The following is a 12,210-nucleotide window of genomic DNA, read 5'->3' as shown; positions in this document are numbered from 1 at the left end:
AAATAACCTGTTAAAAACAACAGTTTATTTTCTCTTTTTAATACGTAGGTCCAAATCCCTGGAAAACTCAGCGGCTCTGCAGCACTACAGCTCCATCTCAGGTGGCATCTCATAAAAAACATCTACAGAGAGAAGCTGCAATCCAAAACACAGGGCAGTGCTCTCACCTGAATACAGAACCAGGTAGAACACACCAGCACTCCGTAAGAGTTGACCTTACACAGAGAGGTCAGTGAAATTAACACACATCACACAGTATTCAGTGTCTGACCTGTTTATTAAAAAAATAAAACTCTCTTTTCCAAACTGTAAAGCTCTGACATTCTTCACACGATCACGGCCATTGGTCTGACAGATCCTGCAATTAAAATTAAACAACAGAAATCCTGCCATGTGTGGGAAAAGTGCAGTGACATCACCATGGTGACAGGGGCGGAGATTATCTAGGTGAGGGAAATTTTATTTGAAAATAAACCTTGCTCTGTTTTCATACTGATTTATAGTGTCTCATTGTCATCACCCTGAAGAGCACAAGCACATTCTTCAGTGTTTCCTTAGAACGAACGACAACAGTGTAGCCATGGTAATAGCGTTCATCTCTGGCTCCACCCACTTCACCGCATCAGCGTGAACAGACATGCCCCTATTCCCAATCCGGCCACTGCCATGAGTGTGTTCCGAACTGTGGCCTCGGGATCCTCGACACGGAAGAACTCCACAAAACCATTCTGTAACACACACACACACGGTTACACACAAAGCAGGATGTATGTGTGTGTGTGTGTGTGTGCATGTGTGTGCATGTGTGTATTCTGAGTCAGTCTGGTCACTGTACTCACCCAGCTGTTGTTGTTGATGAACCAGTGCTGTAGGTCTTTGCTAAGGTATGAGGAGATGTGTGAGGTAACGACGTCCACACACTCCTCTGCTTGTTCCTTCACACACTCCTGCTTCAGCCGCTCACACACCACGGCTCCCAGAGCCAGAACACTCGCGATGCGGCCCCAACTCACCACGCCGCCACTGAACACACCGCTCAACACGGAACTCACACTGTCCAGTCCATTGGCCTGGTCGAACAGCCGCTGCACCATGCCTATAACACACACAGACACACAATCAATAATAACCAATAATCATCAATAACCCACCAATAATCACCAAAAGCTTTCCTCACTGATCAGGAACACACAACCATCATTACCTCAAACATTAGTAACGTAATAAGAGCTAATGTCCACTAATAACTCCCTAATGTCCACTAATAACTCCCTAATGTCCCCCAATAACCCCCTAATGTCCAGTAATAACTCCCTAATGTTTACATTTATTCATTTAGCAGACGCTTTTATCTAAAGTGACTTACAAATGAGAAAATACAAGCAAAATAATTGTTACCCTAGTAACTCTCTAATGTCCCCCTAATAACTCCCTAATGTCCACTAATAACCCCCTTATGACCAAACAGTGACACCCAAAACTCCTCATAACCCACCAATAAGCCCCAACAATTACCAAATAATCATCATCAAACCGTTGCTGGAAAGCTTCAAGTTCTGGGGCATCCAAATCACAAAAGATCTGACATGGTCTCTCAACACAACCAAGTGCATAGAGCCCACCTACCTCCACCTCTCTTGCCAAGCGTTTAACTCAATTGCACAAAGAGTATACAGTACTCCCCAACTGCACTGGTTCTCACAGGGACATAGCTCTTTAGACTACACTACACTACCTGTGTAGGAATGGAAATCTTGCAGCAATGTCTGAGACCGGAGCCATCCAGCTACAGGACTATCTATACATGGACTAACAGGCTAAGGAACATCATTCTTCCAAGATCTGTAACCTCGTTCCCCTGCACCCAATCCCCCTGACAGCTGTTAAACACACACACACACCACACCCACTCTGTCTCTCTCACTCCCTCCCTCCCCCTCTCTCACACCCTGTCTCTCTCTAGTGATGTATACACAGTTGTGTGCTTTTTTTCAAATACATGTGTTTTATTTTCACCTTCACTAATGTGGCCATTTACATGCACACGTTAATCTTATTGAATGCACTGAACTATCTGCTGCAGTGTGTGTGTGTGCGCGCGCGTGCGTGTGTGCATGTGGTTTGTAGGTGTGAGTGAAAGTGCATGCTGGTGTTTGATAAGCATGTTCAAAAATAAGCAAAGTTCTAGGAACCCAGTTTCCACATAAACCAGCCAGCATTTCCACTTTAATAAAAGAGCTCCAGCTACACCTCTCACCTCACCTCTCACTACACCTCACCACTCACCACACCTCTCCTCAAACCACACCCCTCACCATACCCCTCACTTCACCTTCACCTCACTACATCTCACCCCTCACTATACCTCTCCTCACACCACACCTCTACACCTCACCCCTCACTAGACCTCTCCTCACACCCTACCCCTCACCACACCTCTCACTTCACCTCTCCGCTCACTACACCTCTCCTCACACCTCTCACCTCACCCCTCACTACACCTCTCCTCACACCACACCTCTCACTACACCTCACCCCTCACCACACCTCTCCTCACCACACCTCTCACTACACCTCACCACACCTCTCACTACACCTCACCCCTCACCACACCTCTCCTCACCACACCTCTCACTACACCTCTCCTCACACCACACCCCTCACTACACCTCTCCTCACACCATACCCCTCACTACACCTCTCCTCACACCATACCCCTCACTACACCTCTCCTCACACCATACCCCTCACCACGCCTCTCACTACACCTCTCCTCACACCATACCCCTCACCACACCTCTCCTCACACCATACCCCTCACCACACCTCTCCTCACACCATACCCCTCACTACACCTCTCCTCACACCATACCCCTCACCACACCTCTCACTATACCTCACCCCTCTCACTACACCTCCTGACACCATACCCCTCACCACACCTCTCCTGACACCATACCCCTCACCACACCTCTCCTCACACCATACCCCTCACCACGCCTCTCACTACACCTCTCCTCACACCATACCCCTCACCACACCTCTCACTACACCTCACCACACCTCTCCTCACACCATACCCCTCACCACACCTCACCTCATACCATCTCTCACTACACCTCACCTGTCACCCCTCACTACACCTCTCCTCACACCATACCCCTCACCACACCTCTCCTCACACCATACCCCTCACCACACCTCTCACTATACCTCACCGCTCTCACTACACCTCCTCTCACCATACCCCTCCCACCTCTCACTACACCTCACCCCTCACACCATACCCCTCACCACACCTCTCCTCACACCATACCGCTCACCACACCTCTCCACTCACTACATCTCTCACTACACCTCACCCCTCACTACACCTCTCCTCACACCATACCCCTCACCACACCTCTCCTCACACCATACCCCTCACCACACCTCTCACCTCACCACTCACCACACCTCTCCTCACACCATACCGCTCACCACACCTCTCCACTCACTACATCTCTCACTACACCTCACCCCTCACTACACCTCTCCTCACACCATACCCCTCACCACACCTCTCCTCACACCATACCCCTCACCACACCTCTCACCTCACCACTCACCACACCTCTCCTCACACCATACCGCTCACCACACCTCTCCACTCACTACATCTCTCACTACACCTCACCCCTCACTACACCTCTCCTCACACCATACCCCTCACCACACCTCTCACCTCACCACTCACTACATCTCTCACTACACCTCACCCGTCACACCATACCCCTCACCATACCTCACTACACCTCTCCTCACACCATACCCCTCACCACACCTCTCACTACACCTCTCCTCAAACCATACCCCTCACCACACCTCACTCCTCACTACACCTCTCCTCACACCACACCTCCATCACTTACTTTCATTTAGAAAGAAGTAGAGGTTGAAGAAGTAGATGCACCTTTCCTCAATGCGTAGCACGAGACGTATCAGAAAGCACCGAGTTAAATATTTAGAGTTAAATTCAGTGTTAAATATTCTGAGTTAAATATTGAGTGTGCTAGAACATTCTCCACTGATCGTGTGTGCGATAAGCTCCAGAATTACAGAATACCCATAATGCACTTTAATATTCCTGGGAAACAGCGAAATGAACATTGAATTTCAGAGAAAATTTTGCATAGTGCCCGCCTCCTGCAACAGGATTGGCCAGAAATATCGGCCTGCTGCGTGATGATTGGGTAATTGTATGAGGAAAAAGAACTTTAATCAACGCACAGAAAATCGACGTAAAGCTATAAAACTAAAGTTATACAATCTAAACAATATAAATTAAGTTGTGAATTCGTTCCTAAAAACTACTTATTTTATAACAAAGTGAATGTTTAACTGAGTTAAAGTGTTTGTTGTCCTGTAATATAATGTTTTTTATAGACGGAAGACGGTTTAAAGCAGTAATCTCACCGCTGTAGGTGATCCTGTGTTTGCAGAGCAGTTTCCCCACCACTCTCTGCAGGCTCGGCAGCGCTGGGTGTGTGTTGTTCCCGGGGTGAAGCCCTATGTGACAGCGGTACAACTGCATGAGCAGCGCCCGGGTTTCCGTCTCCAGGTCCGGTATGATCCGCTCATCGCAGCCGCTGTCCTGAAGCAGTAACCGGCTCTCCAGCGGCACTTCGATCTCATTAATCACGGTTTTAACAGTCCTTCCGTCGACCTCCTCCGTGTAGCCGTCCAGCTCCTCCTCGCGTTTCTGTGGGAAAGTCTGTACTGGAGCTCTAGAACGGAAAACACCACTAACACCGCCGCCATTTTCTACTCCACAATACAGTAAACTCAGCGGAGCGGTCCTCTTCATCATGCTCATACTCATGTCTGTGACTGGCTAGCTTCTTAATAATGTCAAGAAATATCCTTTAAAACTGCGTGTATCTGGAGAAAAACGAGATAAAAGCAGATAATTAACCTACAGATTAAATTACGATAAGTACTCCCTGACTACAGTGCAATGGAAACGTCCAGAAGCAGAACATAAGTCATATAGCAGGAAACTTATCATGGGGCGGGGCCTCAGTCGTGCGTCACGCCTACGTCACTCAACCGGAACATAAACATATTTGGAAATGGAAATGGCCTGTGTACTTCGCTTTCCATTCCTCTTTAAAAGTACAGAAGGGGGTTGTGCACACCTTTGTGTGGTGCATACGTTTGTGTAGTGCATACCTTTGCTCTGATTTAAACAAAGATGAGGCGTAATGCCGAAACCCAGCAGCTTCAAAGGACAGTCAAGACTGAACACAGTGTTAATTACTAAATAAAAACCTCAGACGTTGTCATGGTGCTATTACATTGCTTTCGATAAGATGCCTGTCCAGATCTACCAGTGTCATTTATATTTTTCGTATAAGCATCAGACTGTAAGTTGGAAAAATCAGACCAAATGCAAGTCCTTTTCTTTCTAACAATCACACAACTGCTTTGCCCTGTTTTTAACATTATAAAAAATAATAAGAAATGATATGTTGTAGTTTGTGCTTTTTGGGCATGCATAAATTGGCTAATGTTTAGTTCAAACAACAAAATGACTTGTAGAACATTGAGCTAAAGCTGAAATGTTTGAAGTTTAGAAGACCCTGAGATTGGAGCTGATGTATATTATAATTATTATAATTATAATTATACTGGTGTAGGTGTGTAATAATAATAGTAATAAGGAGGAGGAATAAGAAGATAGGCCACATTTTTTTAAAGCATGAATTAACTAAGTAATAAATTGTGTGTGTGTTAGGGAGGGCCTAGGGGGGTAAACGGCACACTTATATAGCACTTTTATCCAAAGCGCTTTACACTGCGTCTCATTTACCCATTCACACACACACACTCACACACCAATGGTAGCAGAGCTGCCATGCAAGGTGCTAACTTGTCATCGGGAGCAATTTGGGGTTCAGTGTCTCGCCCAAGGACACCACGGCATGTCGAGTCATGTGGGCCAGGAATCGAACTGCCAACCCTACCCTTCTGCACCTTTGTGCATTGTGCTCATTACAAGCATGTTCTTATTTTTCTTTGGGTAGCATTTGCATTTTCAGAGAAAGCTAATTTTGAGGAAAGCATCTTTGGCTTGTTTTTTCATATTGTTCCTAACATGGTCAGCTGTCTCTTCTCTACCTCAACACCAAGGCAGTAGGATGTGAAGAAGCTGTGACATGTTGTTAGGACTTTGTAGCCCTTTGCTCATATCTAGCACCGTCCTCATCCACCAGTTCTTCTCAGTGCTTTCCACATCGCTTCCCAATTTAAACTGCATATTCCATGCATAGCTTGATTTGACATCACAGGCTGTCCATATATTGATGCCATATTTTGCAGGCTTATTCAGTATGTACTTTTGGAAAGGACATCACCCTCTGAATGGAAAAAGATGTTCATCCACTGTTACATGAGCACCAGGATTGTACAGGATAGGTATAATGTCCACCCATTTGTCCCATACTTCCCTGATTGCAGCTAGCTTGTCTGTTTCACATTGACCGGGCCTGCTATCACAATTATCAAAGGGAATCACATGGGAAATTATATGGACTGCTTCCAGACACATTAGCTGCATTCATGCATGTCGTAATTACTGTAATTAGGGGTTACAACTTGCAAAAAGCGTTCATCTCCTCATAGAACTTGTAATTACAATTGGTAAACCAGGAATTTCCGGAGAGCTCCAACTTGTACCACCTGACCGCTGCAACCTCACGTGTAAACAATAAAAACACTTAATTACACTACCTGATGCGATTTCTGTGTTCTTGAATATGTAGCAATTACAGTTACATTTACAATAACAATAGCACAAAAATGTGATTTAATGTTGTAATTATGCATTTTGCATCATCATCTCACACGGATTCACTTTGGCATATTGAAACACATAATTCCGAGTCCGAGGACGTGAACAGCTCTGAGTGGAACATCTGGATTATCATCTAGTAATTATGGTAATTCCGACATGGCATGAACACAGCGATTGTTATATTTAATATTGGCCTGACATTCTCTTCATTCCATAGACTTTTGACTTATACATGCCAGCGAATAGCAGCAGTCTATGGTATGCATGCAAGTCAACACGATCCAGTGGTTTTCTCATGAAAAACATGAAACCACTTCAAATTGTTCATGTCCAGTATAATCTTCTCAGCTCTTTCCAGTATGAAGCTGCCTGCATGCTTGAGTGACAGCAAAACCTGTAGGACCTGAAACCATTTTGATCACAGTGGAAGCTAAAAGTCTGTCTTGGCTTTAAGCTAATATTTAAAATATTAATTAAAATATTAGCTTAAGCTAAGCTAATATTTATTATGTAGTGGAGTCTGGTTATTGCTGTAGAAAAATAACTGTAGAACCTGAAGACATTCTTCCTCCAACACATGATCCGTCTTTTCACTCTGACTCAACTCATATGTGTGTGTGACTCAGCATATAGTTGAGTTATCTGGTCTGCTTATGATCTCTCTCTCTCTCTCTCTCTCTCTCTCTCTCTCTCTCTCTCTCTATCTCTCACACACACACACACACACACACACACACAGACCTAGCAGTTCAACCCTCACCCAGAAATACACACACACAGTTACAGACACACCTCTCTAACACCTGACTGTTTACTCACACGCTATTTGAATATTAAATGGATGAATATTTAATGTGGATCATGTTTATTAATGAGCAGTAGATGAACTATAGTTGACGAATATTACACAAATATTTTATAAGAAATGTTAAAGATGCTACAGTATTATTAGTATTATTAGTTTCCTGTGTATGTTTCATACTAATATACAGTAATTTAAAAAAAACAGATAATATATATATATATATATATATATATATATATATATATATATATATATATATATATATATATATATATATATATATTTTAGATTTTAAAATGAAGAGAAATAAGAAAGAGATGGAAAACTACATGATCATGATGACCCACTGGATTAGGACATTTTTATTTAATATAATTGTAAAATAAGGCACAAGTGCTTTTCACACCATGGTGCTGCTGAGTTCTGGATTGTGATTGGTCAGAAGGAGTTGATTAATTCTCTATAGCAGCAGCTCTGACAGTAGCATAGGTTTAGATTAATGCGTTATTGTTTCTATAGTAACCGCTCATTCACAGCCATTACAAAAGTTTCTCCTGTTAATCTTTTCTTAGTGAACTTTAGACTCCTGTGTGATTCTTCTAGTGACACTATTTTACCATGTTAATTCATTCAAATATTCACTGTCTTTTTCCTTTTATTAGTTTTTGAAATTTAAACTTGTAACATCCAATAATATTTCTCTCTCTCCCCCTCTCTCTCTCCCTCTCCCTGTCTCGCTCTCTTTCTGTCTCTCTCTCTCCCTCTCTTTCTCTCTCCCCCTCTCTCTCCCTGTCTCTCTCTCCCTGTCTCTCTCTATTTCTGTCCCTCTCTCTCTCTCCCTCTCTCTCCCCTTTCTCTCTCCCCCTCTTTCTCCCTTTCTCTCTCTCTTTCTCTCTCTCTCCCTTTCTGCCCCTCTCACTCTCCCTCCCTCTCCTTCTGTCCCTCTCTCCCCCTCTCTCCCCCTTCCTCTCTCTCTTTCTGTCCCTCTCTCTCTCTCTCTCCCTCCCTCTTTTTCTGTCCCTCTCTCTTTCTGTCCCTCTCTCTCTCTCTCTCCTTCTCTCTCCCTCCTGGTCTCTCTCTCCCTTTCTCTTCCCCCCTCTCTCTGTCTCTCTCTCTCTCTCTCTCTCTCTCTCTCCACAAGAATAAACAATTCAATTAACAGATGTATTACAGGAAGCTATGCAGTATTTGATTAATTTATATAATCCCTCTGCAGGCATTGTTGGTGGAGTTGTGGGCGGACTTGTTGGTGGAGTTGTTGGAGGCGTTGTTGGTGGAGCTGTTGGTGGAGTTGTGGGCGGACTTGTTGGTAGAGCTGTTGGTGGAGTTGTTGGCGGAGTTGTTGATGGAGCTGTTGGCGGAGTTGTTGGTAGAGCTGTTGGCGGAGCTGTTGGCGAAGTTGATGGTGGAGTTGTTGACAGAGCTGTTGGTGGAGTTGCAGTTAGTTTTCAGTAGAGTTTTACAGAATTCAGTTTGCAATTTTTCGCAGGATTGTTGTCCCAGTTTTTGTCTTTGATTACTGGGCCCCATATTTGACTTGTAAATAGGAGCAATGATGTGATTACTGAATGGTGGAGATTTAGTTAAATTGGAATGGGGATTGGTGTGGAGTTTGGATTTTATGGAAGGCTCTGCGTGCTTTATCTGTGAGCGATTGTACAGCCAGGTTAAAGCTCCCTGTGCTGCTGAGGGTTACACCGAGGTAAGTGTGTGATGTTTTCTGTTGGAGTTGCGTGTTCCCCAATGTGATGTGTGTGTGTTTTCCTCGCTCTGTTCTGGAACACTTTGGTGCTACATTTGCTCTGGTTCACTGATAGAGCCCATTTACAGCAGCACTCGTCTAGTATGGAAATGTTCTGCTGTAGAACCTCTGCTGTACGAGACAGCAGAACTAAATCATTTGCATAGAGCGGGAATGTGACCTGGGTGTGGTGGAGGATGAGACTTGGGTGTGGTGGAGGGTGAGACCAGGGGCTGTGGAGTTCTCCAGCATTGTAGCCAACTCACTGATGAAGACGTTGAACAGAGTCAGACAGAGACAGCACCCCTGTCTCACCCCATGCTCTTGTTTAAAGAACTCTGTTCTTTTCCGTCCAATTTTTACTGCACACTCCTTTCTGTGGTACACTGATTTAATGATATCTTAGACTTTCCCTTTGATAGAGGACTAGAGGAGTTTGAACATCAGTCCTTCATGTCAGACTGAGTCAAATGCCTTCTGAAAGTTTACAATGCAAAGATTTTGCCCTTTTTGTTTTTGATAGTGGTGTTAATGAGTGTGTGTAGAGTGTAGATGTGTTTGGGTAAAAATCCAGTCTGGTTTCTATTTAGGACGTGTTTTTGAGTGAATATGAGAATGCGTGTATGAAGAATACTAGAGAACATTTTACCCAGACCGCTGCTAACTCTAACGCCTCTGTAGTTTCTGGGGTCAAATTTGTCACCGTTTTTCAGAAAAGGTGTAAATGGTAAATGGTCTGCACTTATATAGCACCTTTTAACCATAGCGGTTCTACAAAGCACTTTACACTGTTTCTCATTCACCCATTCATACACACTTACACACCACTGGTAGCAGAGCTAGCCCTCACCCTCAGGCTACAAGTGAAGTAAATGATAGTGGTGTTGCTGTGGGTGAGAATGGTGATGGCTGATGAAAATACAGTTATAGTAGAAGTAAGTGGAGAAGGTGCAGAAACAGTGATTGGTGAGGTAGGTGGGAACGAAATTAACCACAACCTCAAACATCACAGGGCTTTGAAATGAGTAATGACAATGAGATAGTAGCTGAACATGGTTGTTCAGATATTTCTGACATTGGTTCCCAAGTTATGTGTATACATTGAAGGAAATAAACAATTTCTTGGATGCAACTTTTGGGAAAGTAGTTAGTAATGGTAGTTAGTAGTAGTTAGTAGAAAAGTAATTGAAATTAATGATTTTTTCCCAGATGTGGATAAATTTATTGATTCGTTTTTGTTACTACTGAGAAAAGTAAGCTATGATGAGCTAAGAAAGAAGAAGAGATTTCATTTGAAGAAACTCTTAACATAATCATGTCAGGGAAAACCTCATACTTCACATAATTAAGGAAATGATTGAGCTGCACAGGGTGTCTCTTCCTATGGTTTCTAGTTCTATCCCTTTTATCTTTTCTTTTTTGTGGAGTGTTTGCATTCATGCAAATGGAGCTATAACTTCACAGGTGGTGGAAATAAGAAAAATGGCAGTAAATTTTCATGCAACATTAAATAGTAAAGAACCATGTGACTCTAAAAGTACTGAGGAATTATTCCATGATTTCCCAAAGTTAGCAGATGAACAGAAAAAAATGCGGGACAATGAAATTACTTTTAAGGACCTAAAAATAGATATAGATGGACTGCCAGTTGACTTTTATCAACAATTTTGGAATGTAGCTGGAGTGGATTTATATGAAGTACATTTAAGTTGTTTTAAAGAAAAGTCACTTCCTTTAAGTTGTCAATATGCCGTCCTCTCATTGTTACCAAAAAAGGGGGATTTATTATGACTGGATTATAAGATGCTGCCAAAATGTTTGGTGAAAAGAATTAAGTATTGTTTACAGTTTTTGAGTGAAAAAGATAAAATGTATTGTGTTCCAAGTAGGTCATTTATAGATAACATTTTTGTGTTAAGGGACCTGGTTGATTTTAGCCACCTTAATAATAGTAATCTTGGTATTTTATCATTAGACCAAGAAAAGACATTTGACAGGGTGGTTCATGGGTATATTTTTTATGTTTTAAAACACTGGTTTTGGTTAAACATTTTATCATATGTAAATTATTGTATTCTAATGGATTTATCAGTGTACCATCATGTACCATCTAGCAGAGGGCAGGTGGGCTTGGATTTGACAAACACCTGTTTTTGATGAGATTGGTAAATATGAATTTATCTGGAATTACACCATTTTATCAGACAATGTTTTATGTTTGGAGGAATAGTTTAAAGGTGGACAGAGATATGAGCAGTTCTTTTCACTGAGCCTCTGAGGAACCATTGTGTATTTATAACATGATCCAGACAAGTCTTTTGTCCTCAGTAAGTCTGCTAAGGAATGGGATTGTGAAGCTGGGTCACCAAATGGATAAAGATGGATGGAAATCTGTGGACACTATTAAGGAAGGGACTGGTTTATGATCATAGAGACTTGCATCAAAACGGATAGAGGAAATTTATCTGGTAATACAAAGCACTTATAGAGAAAGTATAGCAAGAGGATAAATGGCAAACCAGAGCGACAGAAAAGCCTTTCCAAGGATTGGTATTTAGCTGCTAACGTGTGATGAGAATGAGGGTGAAGTTGTTGATTCAATCCTGAATTTCCGTACTCCTCAGTTGGACTATCTGGATTGTGCTTCAAAGAAGGCACTTTACCACACAAGAGTTAAGGTGCTGCATCAGAAGTCACTAAAGAGACAAAAAGCCTCAACATGGCTAGGTTTGTTGCGGCCAGACATCCTTGTAAGAGACAGGTGGAGGACCCTGTATAAACTCCCTGTAGAGAAGTGTACTGCTGATTATTGAAGATTACTCACGGGAC

At 42.9% G+C, this 12,210-nt stretch overlaps 1 protein-coding gene and 1 long non-coding RNA gene across 2 annotated transcripts; both read right to left on the bottom strand.

Moving 5' to 3' along the window:
- Nucleotides 1–258: 258 nt before the first annotated feature.
- LOC108274846 (induced myeloid leukemia cell differentiation protein Mcl-1) lies at nt 259–5,031 on the bottom strand. Its single transcript, XM_017485279.3, has 3 exons — nt 4,456–5,031; nt 840–1,096; nt 259–728 (listed from the first exon to the last, which is right to left on the bottom strand). Exons 1-3 carry the CDS (start codon nt 4,859–4,861, stop codon nt 615–617), a joined length of 777 nt encoding a protein of 258 aa, XP_017340768.1. The 5' UTR covers nt 4,862–5,031; the 3' UTR covers nt 259–614.
- On the bottom strand, nt 1,503–4,449 carry LOC128634984 (uncharacterized). Its single transcript, XR_008397895.1, has 2 exons — nt 3,795–4,449; nt 1,503–3,717 (listed from the first exon to the last, which is right to left on the bottom strand). It is a non-coding gene; the product is annotated as an uncharacterized LOC128634984 (long non-coding RNA).
- Nucleotides 5,032–12,210: the final 7,179 nt, after the last annotated feature.

This window comes from Ictalurus punctatus, chromosome 14, assembly GCF_001660625.3.
Source record: "Ictalurus punctatus breed USDA103 chromosome 14, Coco_2.0, whole genome shotgun sequence".
Taxonomy (NCBI): Eukaryota; Metazoa; Chordata; class Actinopteri; order Siluriformes; family Ictaluridae; genus Ictalurus; species Ictalurus punctatus.
This window is presented reverse-complemented; position numbering and strand designations above follow the sequence as displayed.

Bases quoted from the DNA above. Each gene is read 5' to 3' on its own strand.
- LOC108274846 (XM_017485279.3), bottom strand. From the start codon at position 4,861: ATGAGTATGAGCATGATGAAGAGGACCGCTCCGCTGAGTTTACTGTAT. The intron at 1,097-4,455 runs GTGAGATTACTG...TGTGTGTTATAG, and splicing joins ACACAGGATCACCTACAGCG to GCATGGTGCAGCGGCTGTTC. The intron at 729-839 runs GTGAGTACAGTG...TGTGTGTTACAG, and splicing joins TCATCAACAACAACAGCTGG to AATGGTTTTGTGGAGTTCTT.